Source organism: Arachis stenosperma, chromosome 5 (genome assembly GCF_014773155.1).
Source record: "Arachis stenosperma cultivar V10309 chromosome 5, arast.V10309.gnm1.PFL2, whole genome shotgun sequence".
In the NCBI taxonomy this organism is placed as follows: Eukaryota; Viridiplantae; Streptophyta; class Magnoliopsida; order Fabales; family Fabaceae; genus Arachis; species Arachis stenosperma.
Window position 1 is genome coordinate 125,206,506 of NC_080381.1, and position 27,327 is coordinate 125,233,832.

At 28.8% G+C, this 27,327-nt stretch overlaps 4 protein-coding genes across 7 annotated transcripts; 2 read left to right on the top strand and 2 right to left on the bottom strand.

Annotated features, from left to right (window-relative positions):
* The first annotated feature begins 4,757 nt into the window (after positions 1-4,757).
* Positions 4,758-6,813, top strand: LOC130983307 (putative pentatricopeptide repeat-containing protein At1g12700, mitochondrial). The gene has a single exon (XM_057907532.1). The coding sequence runs from the start codon at positions 4,868-4,870 to the stop codon at positions 6,524-6,526; it is 1,659 nt and encodes a 552-aa protein (XP_057763515.1). The 5' UTR covers positions 4,758-4,867; the 3' UTR covers positions 6,527-6,813.
* Positions 6,814-7,544: 731 nt separating this feature from the next.
* LOC130981323 (non-specific lipid transfer protein GPI-anchored 9-like) lies at positions 7,545-10,281 on the bottom strand. The gene is made up of 3 exons (XM_057904919.1): positions 9,924-10,281; positions 8,582-8,602; positions 7,545-7,660 (listed from the first exon to the last, which is right to left on the bottom strand). The coding sequence occupies exons 1-3, from the start codon at positions 10,279-10,281 to the stop codon at positions 7,545-7,547; spliced, it is 495 nt and encodes a 164-aa protein (XP_057760902.1).
* A 2,528-nt stretch (positions 10,282-12,809) lies between these two features.
* Positions 12,810-16,136, top strand: LOC130981946 (ABC transporter G family member STR-like). Its single transcript, XM_057905714.1, has 4 exons — positions 12,810-13,285; positions 13,458-13,637; positions 13,707-13,975; positions 14,386-16,136. Exons 1-4 carry the CDS (start codon positions 12,920-12,922, stop codon positions 16,022-16,024), a joined length of 2,454 nt encoding a protein of 817 aa, XP_057761697.1. The 5' UTR covers positions 12,810-12,919; the 3' UTR covers positions 16,025-16,136.
* Positions 16,137-16,670: 534 nt separating this feature from the next.
* On the bottom strand, positions 16,671-21,608 carry LOC130981947 (protein TIFY 6B). 4 transcript variants are annotated; one of them, XM_057905717.1, is made up of 8 exons: positions 21,361-21,596; positions 19,035-19,075; positions 18,738-18,928; positions 18,106-18,395; positions 17,736-17,826; positions 17,281-17,554; positions 17,103-17,163; positions 16,671-16,912 (listed from the first exon to the last, which is right to left on the bottom strand). In XM_057905717.1, the coding sequence occupies exons 3-8, from the start codon at positions 18,912-18,914 to the stop codon at positions 16,786-16,788; spliced, it is 1,020 nt and encodes a 339-aa protein (XP_057761700.1). In that variant the 5' UTR covers positions 18,915-18,928; positions 19,035-19,075; positions 21,361-21,596; the 3' UTR covers positions 16,671-16,785. The 4 variants fall into 4 exon arrangements, with proteins under 4 accessions (XP_057761700.1, XP_057761702.1, XP_057761699.1 ...); XM_057905719.1 differs by having other exon boundaries at positions 18,738-18,931; XM_057905716.1 differs by lacking the exon at positions 19,035-19,075 and having other exon boundaries at positions 21,361-21,608.
* Between the last annotated feature and the right edge of the window lie 5,719 nt (positions 21,609-27,327).

Sequence of the window (27,327 nt, forward strand, 5' to 3'; positions counted from 1 at the left end):
GAAGCACTCATCCATACCTTCTCATTTTGAGTATATTTATACATAAAAAAAGTTGAAATAGCAAAAGTGATAAAAATGATGATTTTTATAATTTTGTGTGGCTATCTATATATATAAGACCAGAAGTCTATGATTATCTAACAAAATTAATTTTATTTATTGCATTCAATTTGAATAATTAAAAAATCATCTTATTTTAGTTTAGTCATTAATTCACATGATTTAAATTTAGCTCAATAAATATGATTTGATTTGATTTCATTATTAATGAAAAATATCTCGAAGACCTATTTTATTCATAGATTTATTATTTTAATAATTAATTAATATAATCTAATTAATTAATACAGATACTTTGCATAATTAGTTTGATTTAATAAATTAAAAAATACTAATAAAAGATTAAAAGAAATAAATTAAAAAATACTACCAAATTAAATTGATATAAATTATAATAAATTATGTGATATTTAAATATCTAATTAAATTAATTAGTTGATATAGTTAATTTATCATAATAAATTGTATTTAATGAGTTAAAAGAAACAAATTGCTAAATACTCTCATAAGCATGTCACGTCAACTCCATCATTAACTGCAGAAACCTAATTTTATATAATACTATAATAGAATAGATAATAAATAGAATATATGAGAATATGATATGTGACATATTTTAATTATGAAATTGGTATTATATAATAGATTTTTTTTTGAATTCTTATTGCTTGTTCGTTACTGATTTTTACGTAATTACTTAATAATTTTTGCCTATGAAATTATTAATTACCTAATATTATGATTTAATTAATAAAAATGATGACATTAATATTTTTTCATAAGTCTTATTATTATTTATAATTAGAAAATAGTCATAAATAAATTTATTTTCTTAATGAATGCTAATTTTGTTGTTAAATTCTATATTACCTTTAAAATTTTAGCGTAATTGAGTCTAATTTCTACATTTTGAAATGAATTTACACAAAAAAATTAATATGTAAATCACATTATTATTACAAAATTGCTTTTTTAATATAATTAGTGGTGCTTATTTGAACCCTTAAATTTAGCTTCTAATCATATTAAAGCCAACCTATTTTATTCTCTTGTGCCTTCAAAGAATTTACACAACTGACATAAAAATATAACAATTGAAAAAAAATTCATTACAATGGGTATATTCATTTTAACAAATATTCTTCTATCTAATACTATAAAAAAATACATTGGCCACTTTGAATTGCTACAGGTCAACTTCTATCCACAGTAGTAGAATGCCTAAATTGAGATATATTCATCAAACAAACAATCAATAAAACACTCATTCATACTTTTTCATGTTGGGTACATTTATATATAAAAGAAATTATATATAAAGAAAAAAGAAGAAGAAGAAAAAAAGAGTTGAAATAGCAAGAGCGATAAAAATCATGATTCTTATAATTTTGTATGGTCATCTATATATAATAGACCAAAAAAATATTATTATCTAACAAAATTAATTTGTATTTATTGCACTCAATTTGAATAAGTAAAAAATTATTTTATTTTAATTTAGTTCTTAATTCAAATGATTTGAATTTAGTTCAATATATATAATTTAATTTGATTTGATTTAATTATTTTAATCATATATTTATTATTTTAATGATTAATAAATTAATCAAATTAATTAATTAGTACACACAATAAATTTGGTTTAATAAATTAAAAAAAATAAATTAAAAAATACTAACAGAATATTAAAATAAATAAATTAGAAAATACTACCAAATCAAATTGATATAAATTATAATAAATTATATGATATTTAAATATCTAATCAAATTAATTAGTTGATATAGTTAGTTTATCGTAATAATTTGTATTTAATGAATTAAAAAGATAAATCGCGAAACACTCTCAAAAGCATGTCACGTCAGCTCTATCATTAAGTGCAGACATCCGATTTTTATATAATAGAATAGATAGATGAGAAAAAAATAAAGTGCACACTGTGGAATCAATTTGCAACCCAATTACTCAATTATCTACGTGATCATCAAGCAATCGAATACATATTTATTTTCCAATTTGTAAAACTTAACAAATGCATTAGTAAGTATATTGGTCTAACTTTTTATTTAATATATTTGTTTATGTTATATCTGTAATGATATTATATCTATTTTTATGTATATATCTTTTTAAAAAATGCTCTTAGTATTAGCACATGGTATATTAAATAAATATTTTAAAATTAACTGTAACATATGATAAAAATAAAAAGAAAACTAAATAGATATTATAAACACAAACTCAGGCACAACTCATTTAACCCAACTCCAAACACAGTCACAGCAAAGAATTTTCTAATCTACCCATTTAATTACTTCACCTACTTTCATAAATTTACGTAGCAATTCTTCTCTTCCCCTGACCAGAATCATAAATCTCATTATAATTGGGGTCTAACTACTATCTGTTACAACCAAACCTACAAACAACCCTAAATCCAAATAAGTGAACAAACCTAGCGGCCACTCAACGACATAGAGAACAAACTCGTCGCGCCGTTATGTACTTGCCATTGCCGCCCACCTGTCGCACCATCATGTGCTCGCCATTAGAGTAAATTAATAAAAACCATTTATAATTACATTAGAGTTGATACACTTAACACGAGATTAAGAAAAAACAAACAATGCATGACATGTTACTTTTTTATTAATCAAATAATTATAATTCAAATTAATTTTAACAAAATAATTTAAAATTATAATTTTAATTTTATCACGTGCATGACACGAGTTATTACGCTTGTTAATGTTATAAAATAGACTTATATTAAATTATTTTTATATAAAATTAATACTTAAAATTTTTTAGATGATAGTTTAGTTAAATTTATTAAATTATTTAATAATTTTTAAATATTATTTTTACATAAAAATATTTGTATATAAGTTTTTATCTATAAAATATTATTTTTTCGGTGTTTTTTAAGTGAAATAAAAGAAGTAAAGAAAACGTGATATAATAAAAAGTCATTGTTAGCCGCTGAAGCCGAACTCAATTGATAAAATTATATGTCTTTTAATACGCTATATCCAAGTTTAAACATTGACAAATACGTCAAGTATTGAATATGAATTCTTTAGTATTGTATAAGTGAGTGTATAATGTTGTGGTACCTAAAATTGAAGATTGTCCAATTCATTTGAAAAAAAAAAGGGTCATTGCTATGCTAATGAAACTTTTTTCTTCACATGACGAACTGAGGTGGCATACTCTAGAGAAGACATTTTTTTTATTTGTCCAAACGGTATCCCCCAACCCGACAGATTAAGGATTAATCCGTCGCGGATCTGAGCTCCATTTAAGGGTCTGCCGCTGGCCAATAAGTTGCTGCATGCATAAGGCGGAGTTCGAACTCCCGACACTTGTTTAAACAGACAAATGAGCTGATCACTCGATCAACCGAAATTAGTTTAGACTTAGAGCAGACATATTTACCTAGTCTTGGACAACGGATGGGCTCGAGGCCCTTTTTGTGTGTGCTTTTATTGATTGTTGTTATTATATATTTTGTTAGAGGACTCAGATTTGATCTTTTGTAGGTTGTCCGAAACTTGAAATAGTAGCTATTAAGGTTAAAAATACATGTTCTTCAATGAATTCACATTAAAAAAATTTATTGAAATTAACAGACCTAAAGAACAGTCATTGTTTTTTGGTGAAAATTTATTATTTAGCGTCCCTAATTTTAATAATAATAACTAATAGTTATGGGGTGCAATATTTTATTCGGTGACAATTTTTTATTTATTCCATTCAATTTTTTCTCAATGATAAATTGATTTGTCAATATTGTTTGATAAGCTTTTTAATATAAATACACAATTATCAAGAGGCATAAACAAAAATTAACTCTGATTAATTGTTAGAGCGTGAATATTGTTTAAGTATAAATTCCCTAGTATATTCTTTTCTAGTATAATATTAAATATTTTTGGTCTCCTACTTTATCCAAAAAAATATATAGTAGAATTGGACAAAATTTTACAAACAGGTGTATATTAGGTATATCAGCAAAATTATGGCAAGTGTGATGCTAACCACTTCAAACATACTAATTTGGCCTATTTTAACATTATACTACTCAATAAATTCTGTAAACTATAAATCCTAAAATTATCTGTGGACACTACTTTTTTAAAGGTAACATGTCCTTTTGTTGTTATTATTCTTATATTTAATTATTTTATTAGTATTTATAATTTTATCAAATTTTTAATTAGATCTTTATAATTTAAAAATTTGTAGTTAAATTTATATACTAGATTAAAACTTTCAGTTAGATTATCTCTTTTTTATTAAAAAATACTATTTGTTTTAAAAGTAAATATTTTAGAATTATTAAATTTTTTTAAATAACAACTAATAAAGATCTATACAAATTTTTATCTTATATAAGAATTTAATTATAATTTTTTAAACTCTAAAGACTGAATTAAAAATTTGATCAAATTATAAGGACTAATAAAAAAATTAAATTTTATTATTATTATTATTATTATTGATAATTTTATTATTATTATTATTTAATGGATCACCTTTTTCTCTCGAGCATAATGAAACCATTACGTCCCCAAGCCTTGTGATTTATTTGGTATCTTGGTCCAATTCATAAAATTGATAAAAAAGAAATCAATTGAACCCAAGTAAAACAGGCTGGAGTCTGGAGACCTTTCATTAGAATGGAGGGTCGGAAACAGAACCAAAGCTGACAAAATTGAGAGGACTATTTCCGCAGAGTTACCAAACTCTCTCTGTCCCTCAAACTTAAGAGTCTTAGACAACAGCGAAAGTGCGAATCACTAAAATGTTGACATCCTCAACCTCAAGGATCACTTTCATTTTTAGGTATTCTCTTCTCCAAATCCCTAATTTTGTTTCCTTCCCTTCCTCTTCATCCCTTCACTCTCATTCTGAGCCCCCATCCCTTTACCAAGTTGATGAAGCTGTTGATTCCTTCACTCGCATGCTCTCTATGCGTCGCCCTCCATCAATAATCCAATTTAACAAGATTTTGGGGTCTCTTGCCAAGACCAACCATTTCCCCACTTCCATTTCCCTTTTTCGGCAATTGCAAGCCAGAGGAATCGCTCCCGACTTATTTACTTTGAGCATCCTAATTAATTGTTGTTGCGGCGTGGGTCGTATGACGCTTGCTTTCTCTGTATTGGCCAAGATTTTCAGAATGGATTATCAACCTGATACGGTAACATTCACAACAATCCTGAAAGGTCTCTGTCTCTGTGGTAGTGTTGAAAAAGCAGTGCGCTTTCATGACAGAGTGCTGGCTCATGGATTTCACTTTAATCAAGTCACTTATGGGACCTTGATCGATGGCCTCTGTAAGACCGGACACACATCAGCTGCTATTCAAGTGTTGAGAAACATACCACGGTATGGCATTGCTCCTGATGTCTTCATGTACAGCGCAATTATTGATAGCCTCTGCAAGGATACACTTGTAAGTCAGGCTTTTCATTTATTCTCTGAAATGCTTGCTAAGGGAATTTCTCCAGATGTTATCACGTACAACGCTCTAATTTATGGATTGTGTCTTGAAGGTCAATATAAGGAAGCCATTGATTTGTTAAGTGATATGGTGCATAGAAACATTACTCCTAATGTTTATACCTATAATACTTTGATTGATGGGCTATGCAAGGAAGGAAAGATCAAAGATGCTAAGAGTGTATTGGCTGTAATGGCAAAACATGGCGTGAAACCAGATGTAGTTACTTATACCAGCTTAATGGATGGATATTGTTTGGTTAATCAAGTAAATAAGGCAAAATATGTATTCAACACAATGGCCCAAAGTAGAGTTTCACTCGATGTTCAAAGTTACAGTATCATGATTAATGGCTTCTGCAAAAGTAAAATGGTCGATGAAGCCTTAAATCTCTTTGAAGAAATGCGTCGCAAGAACTTGGTTCCAGACACGGTAACTTACAACACTCTTTTTGATGGCTTGAGCAAATCGAAGAGAATCTCCCGTGCTTTGGAGCTTCTTGTCGAGATGCATCATAGAGGTCAACCTGCTGATGTAGTCACTTATAATTCGTTGTTGAATGGGATGTTCAAAAACCAACAACCTAACGAGGCATTTATGTTATTCAATCAAATGAAAGAGTGTGCTATTGATCCAGATATATACACTTACAATATACTTATAGATGGCCTATGCAAAGGTGGAAGACTTATAGATGCAAAAGAGATTTTTCAAGATCTTTCCGTTAAAGGCTATCGTCCAAATGTGAGGACATACAATATTATGATCAATGGGCTCTGCAAAGAGGGCTTGTTTGAAGAAGCATTGGCACTCTTGTCAAAAATGGAAGGAAATGGTTGCTTACCAAATGCTGTGACTTTTGAAACTGTTATCCATGCTTTGTTTGAAAAAGATGAGAATGGCATGGCGGAGAAACTTCTTCGGGAAATGGTTGCTAGAGGCTTATTGAATTGTTAAAAGAAGGTAAGATACATCAACTCAAATTGAAATTACATCTCATTGTTGCTGAATATGTATCATAGTTTTGTAAATTCTGTGTCTGTTGGGTCAGAGGACTTTGGCAATGGCATAACATTAATTAATTTTGCACTTTCGATTTTTGCAATTGCTATCATCCTTTTTAATTCCACTACTTTATTGATTCTTTAGATGATATTCCTAGTTATAGTTTATAGATTTAGTGTTTAAGATCTCTTTATAGCAATAGAGTGTTCTTTACTGTTATTCTATGAGATCATGTATTTATCATGCTACAAACTAAGCAAAACTAAAAAGATTGAAAATTTTGTTTTGTTGTTTGTTGTTTGTTCTCTGCTATTCTGTTGTGCAACTTATTTTTCCGCGCCTTTGTAGGTACCATATATATATCAAACTAATTCCTATGACTTTTTATCATAAGCAACTGTGAGCTATTGTTTATTTGATTGAATCCTCTGGGAATTGTTGTAAATGGAAATTTAAATAGGTACTAAGGATTTATTCTTATGCTATATAGTTTTCACTTCCATCTTAAAAATAAACCCACCTTCTAAAATGCATGTCCCCTTTTTTCATCAACCTAAGCAACATCGAGTCAAGGTTAATATGGTTCAGTTATCTCAAGATTTTTGGCCATTTTCTTAATTAATGCAAGATTTTGCGAATGGTCAATATTCTATTCAGATTGTTATAGAATTTATATTCAAGAATACTATCTTCTTCCAATTCTGCAGAATCTATTCTGCTTTCGTTGTCTCAAAAAAATGTTAATACATTGATGAAGATACTGTAATATGGCAAAATGATTAAAGAATTAAAGAATCATTGAATTGCTCTATGATAGCTCTAAGTACATGCGTTTTGGTTGCAATTGATGACATGAAATCTCACAATATAATCTCATCAAGCAAGCCCCCATCCCAAAAACAATAATAAAAAAAATTTCAGCATCAAATAAACACAGATTCATATACATGAATTTTGTTGGACTATTAATCTAAAATAGAGCAGCAGCCAACAAAGCAAAAAAACTTGAAACACCAAAACGGATGAGTCCTGTTGCACTTGATGATTCAGCAGGGGGACCAAACATTTTAGGGTCTAGATTTATATCTGAAACCAGCAAATGTAGTTTGAATTTTGTTATTACACATGTATATCAATGAGTCTCAGATAAATGTAAAATTAACAAACTAATTGATTTGAAATTAATAATAAATTAATTTATTATTGGATAAATTTATTCACTACTATGCATTATTAAAAAATATAGATATATTTATCGCTTTGTATTTGTATCAGTAAAGTACTACTCTTATAGTTCTAATGTCTAGGTAAAGTACTACTCTTATAGTTCTAATGTCTAGGTTAAGTCTTAGTTCTGTTTTTAATATTTGAATCGACATGTTTTATTTCTAAACATTTATTTCGTCCTATTTTAGTTTTTTAGCCAATTTTTTTTTTAAATACACTTTTTCTATTATGATTTTTTTAGGTAGCGATAAATATTCCATTGGCTTCCTGTACTTTTTCGTATCGTAATTAGAGTGATTATAGTGGTGGTGGTTCTAATATTTTGAAAATGAAAATAACAAAAGAATAAAAGAAATAAGAAGGCAATAATAATGGAAAATTTAGTTTCAACCAAAAGTTTAAAATAGAATGAAAGAAAATGTTTGTGAAAAAAAAAAGTTTTAAGTGTTAAGAACTAAATTAAAATTTAACTGAAACCTTAAAGTCTAAAATAATACTTTTGCCTTGTATAAATTATCCATGAAAGGATCGTGGTAATTTTTCCTCATCTACTTTGAGAGGATTTAGTTGTTTTCAAATCCAAAAGGATGATATTTTTTCTATTTTTTTAGAAATAATTTTAAAAATTAACTTCAAATAAATATATTTGTCATATATAAATTACTTTAAAACTGCTTAAATTTTATTTAACTTGTTCACAAATATTTCAAAATTCAATGCTTTTTTTTAGACATGAAAATTTCAATGCTTCAAACACAATAGTATTGGTTGATGATTTACCTGATACTGGTGGGCTTTGTACTGCAATGAAAACAAAACAACGCAAATTGAAGGTTAAAACCAAGCCATCCATTAAGTGAACAAAATTTGAAGAATACAAATTATAGACATTATGTTATTAATTCAAGATTTTGCGAATGCTCAACACAAGTACACAATTCGGTGAACATTATAGAACGTATATATTGATTGGGTGAAAGCGAGAATAATATAATAGGGAACAATTTCACGAACTATAAAATGTTCATCTATTTGTTTTAATTTGTTTATTAGTAGATTTATAGCTATAATGGTTTTGTTTTCTTAATTTGATTATGGATTTTTCAATGGAAAATATAATTTCTCGGTTGTTAAATTTCTAAACCAAGAAAAAAAAGATATAATAATGAAAATGTTACTATGAAAATAAAAGGAAAAAAAATTATAACAACAATCAATATTCCTATTTTAATGTGAAACAACAAGATAAATATTTTTTTTGTTGCCTACGGTATCCCCCAACCTGACAGGTCAAGGACTAATCCGTCGCGGATCGGAGCTCCATTTAAGGGTCTGCCGCTGGCCAATAGGTTGCAACACTTGCTTAAGCGGACGAGTGAGCTGACCACTCGACCAACCCAAGTTGGTTTAAGTTGTGCAACTTGTGATATTGGAAAACAATCATTTTATATTAATTTAAAAATGAAGAACCACCCGTATTATTAAAAAAATAAAATAATTACAAATTTATATTTATAATCACACTTTAAATAATAATTGAATTCATATTTATAATGGAACTTTAAATAAAAATAAAATCAAACTAAATTCAAATTTATAATAAAATTTTATAAATAATATAATCAACTAAATTTATATATATTTGTAATTAAAATACAAATAAAAGTACAAAAACTAGATATCTGAATGGTTCCTAGCTTTTTATATTCATGAAAAAAATGATTATTTGATTTAAAAAAATATTTATTACTCTACTACAAAAATTTCATTCTTTTATAAAAAAAAATAATTATTTAGTGATTAATTACTCTACTAAAAAATTGTTGTCAAATACTTATAAAAATACACAAGTACAACTTTTTAATCTAACTAAATTTAAAAATTTTGGTCATTTTAGACGTCGACACACATAAAAAAAAGGAAAAATCTAGGGCCAGCAGTTTTATTGAATTTTGACCAGCATGTAACCAGCAGAGGAAGGTAAGCCATTGGATGAAATTTCACACCAATCTTACACCATCAAATCATCATTGATGGCTAGTTGATGGCTAACAATCACAAAAATTGCTGGCCCCTAGCATTGCTCATAAAAAAAATCTATAATAATAATAATAATAATTACCATTGTTGCATGTAGAAATCTCAACAGGGACAGAGCAAGCATTAGGAAGCTTCATGGCATCATCCCTAGAGATTTGCATGGAATCAAGCATCTGTTGGTTGTTGAAGAAAGCGCACAAACATTCTTGGTCATTTGATGTTGCAATTTCCCTCAAAGGTCCACAACATTCTTCAGGAACATTACTTTGGTCCTTCAGGTATTTATTACAAGCCACTAGCTTTTGCATGCATTGTGCTTCTTTCACCACTCCCATATTTTTTCCAAGTCCTCCAAGAAGTTCTTCAAGGCTTTGAGAGATTCCTTGATGAACTATTGAAGAGAATATGAGGAAGAATGAGAACATAACCTTGGAAGCCATATTATTATTGATGATTATGTTCTTCTTCTTTTTCTTTAAAAAATTAAAGAGCAAGAAGAAGAACACACAAAACAAAGGAAATGAATGGTTTTTGGTTTTCCTCTCAATTCTCCTAGTGCATCATTGTGGCGGAACTTGGTTTATAATTAGATGAACTTTCTATTTTTAAGTCTGTTTTTGAAGACTAAATTCAACCACTCATCTTTTTTTTTCTATATATAGATGTGCTTAATAGTTGGATGCTTTTATTATTAGCCATTAATTAAACTTTTTTTTCCTCCCACACGAATTTTGTATTGTTTGACGCTTCATCTACCCTTGATTATGAATTTATTTATTTATATTTGAACCCTTTCTCTTATAAAAGATAAAGATTATAGTGACTTTCTTCTATATATTTTTCCATTAAAATTGTTGGTCTCCTTATATTTTTTCTAATTAAAATATTAGAGTTACTGATTTCTAAATGCTCTCATGTAATCCGTGATTTCCATCAAAGCGTCAATTAAGATGTTTAATAAAATATTCTTTCTAAAAAAATATGGTAAAAAATTTAATTAAATTCTTATTTTTGAATTATCTTTAATTTATAAAAAAAATATTTTATTAATTATTCTAATATTTTTTATATTGACAAGGATCTAATTTTTGAAATTAAAAATATTATAAAAATTCTATTTAAAAAAATATAAAAAAAAACTTAATTATAAATTTAATAAAATTATAAGGAGTAATAGAACAGTTAAACCTAAATAATCTTTATAAAGTTGCAAAAATAACGTGATCCATAGAGACCATTCAAGAGAATCAAGCACAAGCTAAGTCAAGATTTGACAAAATTGAAATTTGAAGTTGTTGCCTTCTCGTGTCTCATGCAACAAAGCTAGCTAGCAAATAATTCCATTATGAGGCTCTTAATTAAAACATGCTACATACCATTGCATATACATGCCAATAGCATGCATGTATTGCCTTCGTCATTTTCTAGTGAAAGTTAATTAAATAAAAGTTCGTTGTCTCTATTATTGCTTGATGGAAAAAAGAATAATTAATAACACTCTTCGGCACCACCTATGTCGAATTAACGACAACATCAAAGAGACTCCTCCTACTTAATGTGCCGTCTGAAGATCTTATGCTCTCTCTCTATCTTCATGCATATATAGTAAAGAATATACTGCCACACTTTCATTAGCTATTCACACCCAACTATTTATAAATCGTTTTCAATTGTTCAACAATATATATTTTATAGTGTAATTTACACTTAAATAATTAAACTCTCCTAAACTTTACCTTATATAGCACACATTATTCTAATATTAACTATATTAGGTTATATACAAAAAAATCAACCATCAAATTAGACACATGTAAAAAATACATATTAAAAAAATTTAATATAATATATATATTTATACATAAATACATCATTAATTTTTGTATATAAATAATATTTTTGTTCTAATAATTTATAAGATAAGAGGCTAACCAAATCAACCAAACATTGGTGTAGATATGACAATCAAGAGTTGTCTATATATATACCACAAAACCTTAAAATTTTGTTTGATGAGTGTCCTAAGACCAAAAAACAGTTGTCTTTGTCCCGTTTCACAATAATCAGTTGTATAATTTGGAAAATTATTGGATAAAATTTATTTAAAAATAAAAAATATCTCATAAGATTTGTCTTTTTTTTTAAATATATAAATTTAATTTCAATGCATTTTAAATATAAAATAATTTTATACATGCATCTAACTATATAACATCATGTGATCATCCAAAAAAATAATAATAAATACTATTAAATGATTATGTAAAATACTTTACATGCAACAAAATTAAATTTTAAATATATTTATCTTAAAATACATATAATTTGTTTATTTTTGTCTTAAATATATTTGTCTTAAATTAAAGATGTTATTGGAGAATTTTGTAAAGTAATTTACAGCCATGTTAAGTGTCTCAAAAATCAACCACCAATATAGAATATACATAAAAATATAAAATATGCACTAAAAATAAATTAAATTATACATATATTTATATACAAATATATAGTAATTGATTTTGATATATAAATAGCATTTTTGAATAATTTAATATTTTTTATTTTTTTGAAATAATTATTAAACGAGACTTAACAATAATGATCATTATAATTTCAAGTATGCTAAGTGTATATTAAATCAGTTATCAAAATCAATCACTAATGTATAAAATATATATGAAATATAAAATATATATTAAAAATGAGTTAAATAATACATATATTTATACACGTATATAATGATTAATTTTGATAACTGATTTTAGTATACGCATAATATTTTTGACATCTCATATTCCGAGATAGATTATTATGGCCGTAGTATGAGGAGAATCATTTAACAATTGTAATTAGCAAGAAAGCGTAACCAGCTTAAAATGTGAAAATATATCCATGTTTCCAACTCCATATTATACTATATGATCAATTTGCATTAACTTTAGCCATCACATTTTTTGTCCACTCTTCATGCCCCCTCTGCTATAATACCTTTGCACATAGCTCCACTTTAACCATTTAGAAAAAACTCGTCAACATAAAAGAAACCATAGAGCTTTGCTGAATAATTCAACAGCAAGAATGGCATCAAGGCCAAATAAGAAACTAGGCTCAAACAAGAACCTAGAGAGTTTATTAGACATGGATCAAGCAGGAGGAGTTGCGAAAAAATTGAATAATCAACTTAGACCACAGAACTCTGTTCCTGGAACAGGGCTAGAATTTAGTAACCTTTCTTATAGTGTCATAAAGAAGCAGAAGAAGGATGGGGTTTGGATGAAGAAGGAAGCATATCTTCTTCATGACATCTCCGGCCAGGCCAACAAAGGCGAAATCATGGCGATCATGGGGCCGAGTGGTGCTGGAAAATCCACCTTTCTTGATGCCTTGGCAGGGAGAATTGCTCAAGGGAGTCTTGAAGGATCAGTTAGAATTGATGGAAAACCAGTAAGAATATTCAACTAGTATACTTTTTTCTTCAAATACGAGTAATAATTCAAATTAGTCTCTAAGAACCATTTTGTCGAAGACCTTAGTCCCCAACAAATTCAAACAATATTTTTTATCTTTATTTAGTTGGTGAGTATGTTTATGATATGATGTGATGTGATTTATGCAGGTGACTACAAGTTACATGAAGATGGTCTCATCATATGTGATGCAAGATGATCAATTGTTCCCTATGTTGACAGTTTTTGAGACATTCATGTTTGCAGCTGAGGTTAGGCTTCCTCCTTCAGTTTCAAGGGAGGAAAAGAGGAAGAGGGTTTATGAGCTTCTTGATCAACTTGGCTTGCAGGTAGATATGCCTATTATTTGTATATAGCCTTTAGATTATTAGGATTTACTGATGAAAGTTTCTCTCTAGAGTGCAACACATACATATATTGGTGATGAGGGAAGAAGAGGAGTATCAGGAGGGGAGAGAAGAAGGGTGTCCATTGGCATAGACATAATTCATAAGCCATCCCTTTTGTTCCTTGATGAACCAACCTCAGGACTTGATTCAACAAGTGCCTACAGTGTTGTTGAAAAGGTTAAGGACATAGCAAGAGGAGGTAGCATTGTCCTCATGACCATACATCAACCTTCATTTAGAATTCAAATGCTCCTTGACAAGATCACGGTCTTAGCAAGGTAATATACTTGTTATACATATATTCAAAAATATCCGTAAGTTTTATTTTGTTTTAATTTTGTCTCAAAAATTTTCAAGAAACTTAGAACGAATTCAGAAACAACTTCACAAGATAACCTTCAACACAAGCAAGTCATACACAAAGTTCTGTCATTGGCTCTAGTTCTCATGCATTATAGCTGGATTGGTCCTAAGCTTCTTGAAAGTTTAGTTATCAGATATATTTGATGTAAATAAAAAACGTTTATAACAAAATTAAAACAAAATTAAATTTAAGAGTGAGACAAAAAATATACTTATCTGTAACATATTTAGACATAAGAGTGGATATCTCTAGCCCTATAGAGAAAGAAAGATAAAGTTGACTGTTTTGGGAATCAACATTTAACGGAAGAAGCTAACAATACAGGGGAAGGCTTGTATACATGGGAAAGCCAGATTTACTGGGTGTATTCCTTTCTGGATTTGGAAGGACAGTACCAGATGGAGAGAACAGCATGGAGTACCTATTAGATGTCATCAAAGAATATGAGCAATCCACCATTGGACTTGACCCTCTTGTTCTTTACCAACGCGACGGCCTCAAACCAGATCAAGCCGCCAAAACACCTGTCCCAAGAACACCAAGAACAGCTTACACAAGGAAGAACAACCCTGCTGGTGCTTCAAAACACATGATTAGCCTAAAATCTCAAGGATTCACGGCAGGAACATCAGTTCCTGATTCCTCAAACTTCAGTTATGGCTATAATTATGAAGACGAAGGCGAAGATGATGATGAGAATTTTGACAATTCTCTTGAGAGGAGAAGTGCTACTACTGCTCAAACTCCAAGGACTATGGCCAGTGGTGTCCATCCCCGGTTGGCTTCACAGTTTTACAAAGACTTCTCTGCCAAGGATTTCTCTGTTTGGCTCTACCACGGTGTGGTAGGGACACCTCGCCGCGCGCCCTCTTGGACGCCGGCTAGGACACCAGGGGTGACACCTATGTCAGCTTCTAGAAGTGTTATGACAAGCCAACAACAAGATCCTTATTATGCTCGCGCGAAAACACCTTCACTAGTTAGCCAATCCATGAACATCTATGCAACTTCATATCAAGAATTTGATATTGAAGAAGAAGTGCTTGATGAGCCAAGCCATGGATCAAAGTATGCAAATCCATGGCTTCGCGAGGTAGTCGTGCTCTCATGGAGGACAATGCTGAATGTTATTCGAACTCCAGAGCTATTCCTGTCCAGAGAGATTGTCCTAACCGTCATGGCACTTGTCCTCTCCTCTATCTTCAAGAATCTAAGCCACACAACTTGCTTAGACATCAATAGGCTCCTCAACTTCTACATCTTTGCAGTATGCTTAGTCTTCTTCTCTTCGAATGACGCCGTCCCTTCCTTCATCCTGGAGAGGTTTATCTTCATTAGGGAGACTTCTCACAACGCTTATCGCGCATCATCCTATGTCATTTCTTCCCTTCTTGTTTACCTCCCTTTCTTCGCTGTCCAGGGACTAACTTTCGCAGCCATAACAAAGTTTTTGCTCCATCTTAAAAGCAAACTCTTGTACTTTTGGCTAATCCTTTTTGCTTCTCTTATAACCACCAATGCATATGTGATGCTTGTGAGTGCTCTTGTTCCAAGTTACATCACAGGATACGCGGTTGTTATAGCAACAACCGCGCTGTTCTTCTTGACATGTGGCTTCTTCCTCAAGCGAACTCAGATACCAGTGTATTGGAGGTGGTTGCATTACATTTCTGCTATCAAATACCCTTTTGAAGCATTGCTGACGAACGAATTCGACAACAACAACTGCTACACAGGGAACCTAGCCGATCTGTCTCCGGGTCCAATGGGAGATTTGAAGTTTAGCCAACAACACAATTTCAGCAGTAACTGCATTTTGATTGGGAAGGATGTGTTGGAGACAATGGATATTCAGTTGGATAATGTATGGTATGATATCTTGATCCTGCTAGCTTGGGGTGTTCTTTACAGGTTCTTCTTCTACTTGGTACTGAGATTTTACTCCAAGAATGAGAGAAAATGATGAACCAATCATATATATACTATGTCTACATTTTTTGTTCTCGATAAAGTTTTAGACTTCTATGTACCATTTTCCTATGGTTTGTTGAAAAATTTGAAACAATAATAACAAATATATATTATCATGATGATAAATGTGAAAAGTAGCTACTGAGTGTTTCAGCTTTACTGTTCTTAGAAGTGTTGAGAGAATCTAAACAGAAAATCTACCCTTTTATTCTGCTTTTCTTCCATTAATTTGTGGAACAAATGCTATTCCATAAGCCATGTTTGTACATTCATTTCAAAAGAAAGTAAGGCATATATTCCTGTCATGTAAATGTGCCTCACTCTTAATCAACCAAACATGTATGAAGATCAACAATTGGTGCAATATAAAGATTGATTTAGTTTTTGATGAACTCAGTGCAAAATTTAAAACAAACATCCGAATATGCCGAAGCCAATGTATATGATTTGAACACTAAAATCCAAGATAAATCTGAATATGATTCACTGTTATACATCTGCAAACACTAATTATACAGCATGATGCAAGTTTCTGCGACGAATTGTGAGATCTTCAGAGTGAAGTAAAATGCTATAAAAAAACAATAATAATTATAGAAAAGCTCTGGAACAAAGCAAAAATAATGAAGGGTGGGGGGGGGGGGGGGGGGGGACTTGGACAAAAATTCCTAAGAAAATTAATCTAGAGATTAAAATAATTGGATCTTACAATTACAAAAGGTATATTTTTCGACACATCCTCTTGGTAAGAGATTAGTTAATGGCTGGTAGCGAACAGGAACCGGAGGAGTTCATGGAAAGACTAATAGTATCTGATCCAGGATTGCTGCTTTCAGGGGAAGATTTCTTGCTTAAAGTGTAGGGAGATGTGCTCATAACCCTGCATAAAGTACAAAAGCAAGCTTTATCCTTAGAAAATCCATTTCCAAGAGAAATTTATTAGGGATTGTCTAGTTTTTGTTTTCATTTTCAATGTTGTCTGTTTTCATAATTTTGTAATGGAATGAAAACAGACACCAAACAGATTCACAATATCTTGGATCATAATGTAAGATAATAAGATAATTTACCTTTCCTTTCGCTTCTCCAAGAACCGAGCCAACGATGCTTTGCGTGCCTGAGGCAACCCTACTATAAATATTGAAGGGAAAAAAAACACCACCTTATTATTAATCATAGTGTGTTACATTACCTTGCAGAAGGTATACATGAAAAAAGAAAAGGTAGTGAAATAGGTGAAATATGTACCTGTGTTAACCATTTTTTGAGATGCAGATCTTATTGAAACAACATTAGGAGATTCCAAATTGTTGGTAGAGGTAGTCGAAGGTCCTACTGCCACCAACGCTCCTCCAGGACGAGAAACGGCGAGAGAAGTCAATGGAAGAGGAATTGGCATGCCTACAATGAAACCATTATCTTTGGAGGGAACAGACATTGCTGGCTGCAATTTAGTTGTAGAAACTGTGTTATTCTGATTTAGAGCAGAGCCATTTCCAGCAAGTAACATGATAGCCTGGGCCTGACAGAAGATAACAATCAGAAAACTAGTGAAGGAAACAGCGAAAGTGAAAACAGGAAATAGGATTTTCATTTTCGTTTGTACTATTTTAGTCACACAATCCGGTAAATAGAAAAACATTGAAAATTCGGTAGCATTTCTATAATTGAAATGGAAAGTTAGCCTTGGAATTTTAACATACCTTCTCAGGAGATATGTCATCATAAACACATACTGAACCGTCATAGAAAATGGTCAGCTGAGCAGGTGTCCCAGAAGACTTGGAACAATTCCTGAAGAAAACACAAACTCTGAAATGTTAGATGTGCCACTCCATATTGATCAACAATATCAAACTACCCTTTCAATATCCAATCATGTTTTGCCAGGTAGGAAAAAACAGATAACTATGACATCCAAATATCCAATATCTCAAAAAGAAACTACTTTTGTTGTCTACATGGAAACACTTGACTGGATGTAAATGTAAATTCTTGAACGCTGACAATAAATAGAAATTAAACTAATTAAAGAAACAATAACTCCTCAGATGTAATAAAATTATATAATACCTTAATTCGGTAGTTCCAACAATGGAACTCGCAGATGGAAGAGCAGATACAGGTGTGCTGGTTGATTTGGAACCGAGTGCTTGTGGTTTTATGACTGAAGCAACCATGCTATGTCCGGTAGTAGTAGCAAGGTTAGATTGAAGAACAGGACTTACTTTATTTGTTTGGTTGGAAAGTGAAAATATTCTTGATTCCTGTTGTTGGCTAGCTAAATGTGAACCAGAACATAGCGGTGGATACACTGTCATTCCAATGTTGTTTCCGGCTTGCTTTCCGATGGACAAATTCCTCTAAAAAATATATATATATCAAGGCAAGAAGGTAAGATTTTAGTTGCGAAAAAAGAATCACACAGCATCAAAAGATTCTCACACAGTTCTCATTTCTTTCTTTAGTCATATAAAGGATTATTAGCATGCACAAGTTAAAGACGAATTACACAAATTTCCTCGATTTTTGGCGAAGTTCAACCTAACTCCCCTCTAGTCCTAGAAATATAATATCCATTGTCCTCTCCCGAGGTTAGCTAATATTTGGTAAATAATAAAACACTCAAATGTTCTACTTCAAAGTGAAACTATTCTTTTTTATCAGAAATAAAGGCTAGTTTTCGATTAGAGGATGAAACAAACCTGGACCACACTCAACAATGGTTTCTGGTCAGTGTCATAAGCATCCTTAGTTGATATGGTCATATATCCAGATGAAGCTAGGGGATCCATAATTGTCTTTCTCTGATCTTCCAGAGTCGTCTTGAAGGACAAGTACTGAGGAATGGCTGAGACTTTGTTTGAGAATGTCCACTGCATTCCTGAACCCCTCACTGCTGCAGCAAAATTAAGGACAAAAAAAAATGGTTGAGTAATGGAAACAAGTAACACAAAAATGCATCTGTGAATAAATATGATTATAATGCATTGCATGGATACCTCAGTGATAGAGAAGATGTTCTACAACCTATATTTCAACCCTGTATCAGGACAGAAATTCAAAGATATTCAGGCAAATATAAATTTGTTTGGAGAAGAAGACAGCCAAAATGCCTGTCTCTAGACAACACTTTTCCATATTTTCCATCTACTCAAAATAGAATCTAATTTGAATACACTGACTGTCAAATTCTAAACGATCATTTAATCAGATTCATGTATTTAAATGGCTTTTGAAGTAGTAGATTTGAAAATTAGTTACTTTTGCGAATGTGACAATACACTACTAGTTGTCTATGTAAAACTCTTTTATACCGACAATACATGGCAATTAAATTCCTCAAAATATGGGAATAGTGGAGAAAGATTCTTTCAGTGAATACTAATCTGAAGTCGGAACAACTTCAGAAACTAAGATGAAACACCAAGAATTACTCTTTACTCAAATAAACTTATTCATTAGAAACTTTGGCAGCACTTTTCATTATAAGAAGCTAAAAATCCTTGTAGTCTTCACATATTATAATTAAATCACATGCTATCATATGTAATGTCGGTAGCATATGGCAAGAAACAGTTAAAAATAGTTGAAAGTTTAAGAAACCAAAGTATGAAAACATTAACTAGTCCCTGAATCTTAGCAGTTAGCACCACACAATAAAAAACCAGTGACCCTTCTTTTTCTTATGTTATATCTCTAGTCCAATATTAAAGAAACAAGAATATAATACTCTACTAAATGCTATCATGCTTTATTGACTTGGAATATTTTATGCTGTCGCTATGCTATTTTTATTAAAATGCTCCCTTCTCTAAAGTATTAATTTATGCAAACATTATTGCACCAAGCCAATCACAAACATCAAAGTCTCAAGGCCATTTGACACGTAGCAATAGCATCAAGTGTGCCCATGTTAACCTTAGATATAAAATAATATAATATTAGCGAGAGTAATGCTAAATTAAATTAGTAGTTTTATATATTAAACAAAAAAGGATGACAAAAACCTAGTCTAATTAATATATTTCTTTTAAAACTATTCACACATCAGTATCCAAAATAATTAATAGAAAAACATATCTCTTGTCAAAATCATTTAAATATTGCACTTGAATCTGTGGAAGCAAGAAAAAGAAGTAGCACATTTTACAATATAGTTAAAAAACAACCAAACAAATAGCACCAGACAACCTAGACCACGTTTTCAACTACTACCCAACAAGAGAAGAATGCATTATTATTCACCAACAGGATAACTACCTTTCTCTTACTTATATAAACTCTGCAGAATAATTACTTAGTGTTACACAAATATCCACTATTTTTTTAACATCAAAAAGAAAAAAAAAAAATAGTAGTTCTAAATACTGTTGAAACATGTATAAAATTATGTTCAGGGAATTTTTGTGGAGATATCTTGTCTATTTTTGTATCTAATTTCATCTCCAAATAACTTTATATATATTCTTGTTGTCTTTGAATTTCTGTCTTAAAATAATTATCAAAAAGGACACAGATGTACTCAACATGTAAGAATTTCTCACCTCTCCTAACCCTATAAAAAAAAGTGATCACTATTTACTTGACCCTTCAGAACACACTGACACAAGAAGATTATTAGTTCACATTAAATACTATATGGACCCATAAATGTACTCTAGTGACCATTTCTCCTTGCACAGCTACATGATAGATACATCACGTCATTAATGCAATTTATTTAATATAAGAAGTTGTAAGATAACTCAGTAAATGCATTCCCTTCATTTATAGACCCTTAATCCATTTACCTTTATGAAAAAGGGCAGTTAGAAACTTGTTTTTATCCAGCAGAGGAACAAGAAAAATATCAACCAAAGACTCAAACCTTGTTGTTTTTTCCCATCTCAGTTATTATTTATTTATTAGTTTTTTTTTTAACATGTTCTTCCCTATTTTAGCTTCTGAGAAATTAAGAAAAAAACAAAACCTCATCCATAATAATAAAACAAATGAATGAAACCCACGAATGAAAGAAATTAAGAAATCACCATATAACAACAGATAAATTGAGAACAAATTAAGAAATCACAAATTTCATTATATTCTTTCCCGCAACATGAAGGACGAAAACAATGAATAGAGAATTCTGAAAAGCAAAATAATATCCCAAAAACAGAAAATAAATCAGATTCGGCCTCAAGGCAAATGCAAAAACTTTTTAAGTTTCACAACAACAAATAACAATTGCAAAAGGAAAAACACGGACCTGAGAAATGCAAATTCTTCTATAAGTTACGAATAATAATAATACTAAATCAAAATTTAAAAGGAAAAAAAAACTACCTGCATCGTCTTTGATAGTAGTCCCTGCATCACTTTTGGAGCTCAAACCAAAAAAATCTCTCTCCATATCGCAAAACTCAGATACCCAAAATTGTGTTTCTCTTCCAATTTACACAAAGATCAAAGCTTTAACAAGTGCAGAGAAAAGAAGTTAACAATAATAATTAAAAAACAGTTTTTTTTTTTCTTTTTTCCTTTCTTCTTGCAGTGAAAACTTGCTTCTATTCAGCTGAGACAGAAACGGAGTAAGAAGAAGAAACGGAAGAGAGAACATATAACAGACACGCACATATATAGAAGAACTGAAATGAACCCGGTTTGCAGCGTTAAATTTGAACCGTTAGATCGAAGGAAATTCGATCCAATATGATGTTGTTGACCGGTCTGGAAACCGGTCTTTGCCGGTAAATGCCCACGTGCACTCGGTTCTTTGTTGGTGGTGACCGGTTACCTTATTTATTTAATATTTTGTCATCAAGGGTGTCCCTCAAGTCCGCCCGCAACCCGAGAGTGGATCGTCTACACTGAAAAAAAAATTGAAGCGCATTCAGTGAAAAATCTCATTTTTTATTTTTTTTATTTATTTATAGTTTTATTTATAGAATTAAAAATAAAAAATTACATTTTATTTTCTCCCGTAATAAAAAAGATGGAGAGAATTCATTTCTTTCGCACCCCCCGCAAGTAAAAAATTAATCCCTTAAGAATTTTTGTTTATTGTTGGCCAGTAAATCTATAAAGGTAAAATTTAAATTTTTTATATTTATTTAAGTAGATTAGTAAGTAATGAATTACTCAATCAATTATTTTAATCGTTTCTATTTTAGGAAATGAATATTCGACTTGTTTTTATAATATAAAAAAAATATATTTATTATTGTTTATCCTTTTTATGCTTCTTTTAGACACCAAAAAATGCTGCTTTTTGGTTGAAGAGTCTTTGACACTTTGTGGTTTAATAATGGCTTTATGGTTAATTCAATAAAGTAAAAATATTCCAAATTGGCGTTAAGAAACCATACATAGTACATGCATTTGCTCCTCTAATAACTTTTCCTTTATTATTTTTTATTCCATACTGCATTACTGCATGCCTTTTTTCTTTTTCTCCTATTGTATTGTCCTTCTACACTTTCTGGTAGAAAATTACAGTTTAAGCCAAAATATTCTGATATTGTAATATTAAATAAATCAATTTAATTTTTAAAAAAATTATCAGGTCAAATAATTTTATTATTCAAATTATATTGTTATGTATTTAATTTATTATTCCAATTATGAGTAAAAGCTCCATTTATGTTGTTATCCCCACCTCCTCCTTGTGTTTTTGTTGAATTAAATTTTGAAATTAAGAGTAAAGTATTATTTTTATTTTTAATATTTGGGGTAAGTTTTAAAGTTGTCTCTAACGTTTTAGTGTGTGTTTGGATTATGTTTGCAAACTGAGGTTTGTATAAAATTGATTTTGTAGAATTGATTTTGATCAAAAGTGAGTTAGTATTAACGTGGTTTATGTTTGACTATTTTTATTCAAAATGGATTATAGTAAACTAAATATTGTTTGAATTACATTATTCAAAATCACTTTTAGATGAAAAATTACAGAAAAGGACATGAATTTAAATAATTATTTTATGTTATCTTATAATTTTATTTTAAATATTTAAATAAATTTTAATATTTTTTTTAGTACTCTCAATATTCTTTAGTACTCTAATAGAATTAATAGAATCATAGTGAAAAAATATTCCATATAAAAAAAATAACAATAACAGTAAAAAAAACTCATATAAACAAAAAAAATAGAAGTTTTATAAAAAACAATAATATGCATAAGAGAGTATTAGAAAAAATATTATAAAAAAACAAACATATGAATAATGAAGGACATAATTGGTACATAGAACATAATTTTTAATCCAATGTGAAAAACTATACGGAAAAGCTAGAATTTATAGTTTTTTGGTAAACGTGGGTTGAAGATGAAAATTACTTCTGCATTTAGAGGATAAAAATGTTGCCAAATGAAGCGTTTAAAAAGCTCAAACGCGCTTCTCTCTTCTCCAACGCAAATCCAAACACACCCTTAATCGTTCTATTTAAGTCCCTAACATTTTAAAATTGACTAAATGTTGTCCTGCCGTTAGGGATCCATTAACAGAATTGACGGCGGGACAAAATTGAGACGATTTTGAAACGTTAAAGACAAAAACGATACATAAAAATAAATTTTAATTTAATTTTATCTTTCAATAATATTAATTTTTTACTGTACATAGTATTCAATTAGTTTTTAATTACATCTAAATAAATTACACTTAATCACATTACTTTCATTTTAAATAAATTTATTTTTTTTATAATTTTAAAGAATTTTAATACATTAGAGACAAAAGGTATAATTTATATTTTATTGTATATATTTTTTTCTGTAAGTTTATATACTAGTCATTCTATAAACATTTCATGATAACTAAAAATCTTTAAGAGTAAAATTATAAAAAAAATAATTTATTTAAAATGAAAGTAATATGATTAAGTGTAATTTACTTAGATATGATTAAAAAATAATTGAATACTATGTATAGTAAAAAATTGATATTATTGAAAGATAAAATTAAAATTTATTTCTATGTATCATTTTTGTTTCCAATATTTTCATCCTATTTAAATCTCTAACGTTTTAAAATCGTCTCAATTTTATCCTACCGTTAATTATATTAACGGATTCCTAATGATAGAACAACATTGAGTCAATTTTAAAACGTTAGAGACTTAAATAGGACGATTGAAATATTAGAAATAATTTTAGAATTTATCCCAAACATTGGGAATAAAAATGATACTTTACTCTAAAATTAATAAAAGAAAATATATATATAACGCACGAGTTGATCTTCTATCTAATACTTTCAATTTGTTTTTTTCTCTTTATTCAATTATGAAGAGGGTAAAAATAGAAGAAAATAGGAGCGAGTCTTATGCAAACAATAATAATAATAATAATAATAATAATAATAATAATAATAATTAAGAGGTAACAATTACTGGTAAATCGGCTTGCTTTATGGATGATTATATTATATATATTATATGAGAAGCCAGGCTGCCACAGACAAATAGAATCTAACAACTTTGTCTCGTGAAGCTATTACCCACTAAAATAGTTAAATAAATAAATAATTAATTAACAACATTATTTAATAACCAAACATGTGTGCCGAAGTTAAATACTGACATGTGATTCTTCTATTATATGTTTTTGGTTAATAAAATGTGAAACTTAATTAATTCATTTCATATAAAAGAAAAAAAAATAGTTGGTAGAAGCAGCCGTACGAATTGTTAAATGCAGCGCCGTTTACATACTACACAATACACATATATAATAATCATTGTATTTTTTATTTTTGTTTTTTTGAATATGTGTATGTTTTGTATTTGCTAGATTCTAAGGTTACTTTTATGTGTATAAGTGTATTCAAGCTAATAAAGGTAGGTTTAAAGAAATTTTCTAAAATATTTGACAAAATTATTCAATAAATCATCTATTTTTACTGGTTTAAAGAAATTTAGTATTTGATGAGTATTAAAATAATTTATATATTTTACTTTTAGAATTATTATTAACATTTAATTTTTTTTGTGATTAGAAACCGTAGATTACTCAATAAAATAATGATATCAATTATCATAATTTATAATATAATTAATATTTCATTAGCTAAATGTAGGTAAGCTGAATGTTTTCTGTTACTTGTGATGTCAATATCTTTTCTTTTTATTGAATAAATTTGATAATATTCATCCCATTTTTATTTTTTCCTTAAAAAGTACATCTCTAAATCATTTTATTGATCCAAATGTGAATGAACGTTTCTTACTTTATTTTACCCTCAATTTTGTTCCTTTAGGCAGGGTTTATTTTTGAGAATAGTATAAAATAAGATATTGAGAATAAGATATTAAAAGATAAAAATATATATTTTTGTATTTTTATATACTGTTTATTATAAACAAAAATAAATTATAAAAATTTAATTTATTTTTATTTTTTTATTTAAAATATTTGAGACAAAAAAATAATAATAAAAGATATAATTATAAAGAATTAACAAGAATAAAAAAATAATTCTATTTTGATCTTTAAGGTTTAAAGTGTCCTATTTAAATCCAAAAAAAAATTTATTTAACATCAATTTAGTCCTACAATTATGTCAAAGTTAAATAATTAATGAAATGTTCTACATGACAACAATATAAGGACAAAATCGATAATATGAAGAACAAGTACAAAGGCATAAAATCAATCATTGATGTATCAATACATTTATTTATCATTCTCTTTAGTCCTATAAAAAATATTTTATTTATATTATAAGAAAAATAATAAATAAATATATTGATGCATCTACGGTTAATTTTGTGCATCTGGAGTTTGAACTTGTTCTCCAGATTATCGATTTTATTCTTATACTGTTATTATATAGGACATTCCGTTAATTATTTAACTTTGACCTCACTATGGAACTAAATTGATGCTAAATGAAACTTTTTTAGATCCAAATAAGACATTTTAAACCTTAAGAACCAAAACAGAATTACACCCAAACATAGAGGATTAATTTAGTACTTTACTCTAAAAAATAAATTGTGTCTTTTGTTAGTATCTTTATATTTTTTCTATCAAAATAGATACAAAATATACTAATTTAATATTTTTAAACATATTATCTCTGTTCATATCTTTTCTATCAAACACAATTTTATATCTTTTCTAAATAAACGTAATCTTACATACATACCAAAAAAGGTTCAGCAAAAAAGCATATATAAGATTCGGATCGGTTCAAAATTTCACCTAAATTTAAAGTATATTTTATTGAGTTGGAGTTTATCAAATTTATTTGATATAATTTTAAATTGAGTTTGAATCATATTTTAAGTTAATTCACCTGGATTCAAAATTATATTTTATAAATAAGATATATATTTTACGGTAAAATTAATAATAAAATATTATATTTTTATATTATATGATATTATTTTATTTTAAAATAATTTATTTTAATATAAATATTATATAATATTAATTAAATTTATTTTTATAGATAAAATTTTATTAATTTATTATACGAAATTCACAAAAAATATATACACTAATTAGGTGTAAAATTATCTCAGCTTAAATTTGAATTAATAAATTAGTTTTTTCAATAATATTTTATATATAGAAAATGTTAGGGAACAATGATTATTTTAAATAATATAAATAACTACTAATCAAATAAAAATATACGTTACTCTAGTTTAATGCTACTAATTTAAATTTATTCTTTTAATTCTATTAATTTATATTATTTACACATTATTTAAAAATGTTGTTGGTTATCTATACTTATATATATATATGTGTATGTGCGCGCGCTAGATCTATTATTCAAGTGATCCGAGACCATGTTTATTTATTACTATAAATCTTTAATCTAGAAAAGAGTATAGGCAACCATATCTAGAAAAACTGTGCGAAAAAGAACATATACATTTCTTGCCATTGAGCCAATTATATTAGAGATTATTAGAGCGTTATTACATATTAGTAAAAGTGTGTCTAACTTTTATTGTAAAATATTTATTCAATTACTTATATATCAAAAGGCCTATAATAAGTACGCCAAAAAAAGGCCTATAATTAAATAAAAAAAGTATGAAACTCTTTCGCACTAATACTAAAGGAGCATTAGTTAATATTTTGTCGGTAGAAACTCAGGTGCAGGTGCAATCGACTTTATGTGAAGTTGATAATTAAGAGTTGTTAGATGATTTAACTGATTTGACAAAATTTTTATCTAACAATTCTCAACTATTAATTTCACGTGAAGCCGACTACACCTGAATTTTACGTGTTTTGTCACTTACTAATCATCATGCCAACTATTGTTTTTAATTTTTTTTTTTTTTTGCATG

Coding starts and splice junctions, on each gene's coding strand:
- LOC130981323 (XM_057904919.1), bottom strand. CDS start 10,281: ATGGCTTCCAAGGTTATGTTCTCATTCTTCCTCATATTCTCTTCAATA. Junction 8,603..9,923: donor GATTTCTACATGCAACAATG/GTAATTATTATT, acceptor TTTTCATTGCAG/TACAAAGCCCACCAGTATCA. Junction 7,661..8,581: donor ACAAAGCCCACCAGTATCAG/GTAAATCATCAA, acceptor TGCTGGTTTCAG/ATATAAATCTAGACCCTAAA.
- LOC130981947 (XM_057905715.1), bottom strand. CDS start 21,427: ATGGAGAGAGATTTTTTTGGTTTGAGCTCCAAAAGTGATGCAGGGACT. Junction 17,555..17,735: donor ATGACATATCTCCTGAGAAG/GTATGTTAAAAT, acceptor ATCTTCTGTCAG/GCCCAGGCTATCATGTTACT. Junction 16,913..17,102: donor TTGGAGAAGCGAAAGGAAAG/GTAAATTATCTT, acceptor TACTTTATGCAG/GGTTATGAGCACATCTCCCT.
- LOC130983307 (XM_057907532.1), top strand. CDS start 4,868: ATGTTGACATCCTCAACCTCAAGGATCACTTTCATTTTTAGGTATTCT.
- LOC130981946 (XM_057905714.1), top strand. CDS start 12,920: ATGGCATCAAGGCCAAATAAGAAACTAGGCTCAAACAAGAACCTAGAG. Junction 13,638..13,706: donor TTGATCAACTTGGCTTGCAG/GTAGATATGCCT, acceptor GTTTCTCTCTAG/AGTGCAACACATACATATAT. Junction 13,976..14,385: donor AAGATCACGGTCTTAGCAAG/GTAATATACTTG, acceptor CTAACAATACAG/GGGAAGGCTTGTATACATGG.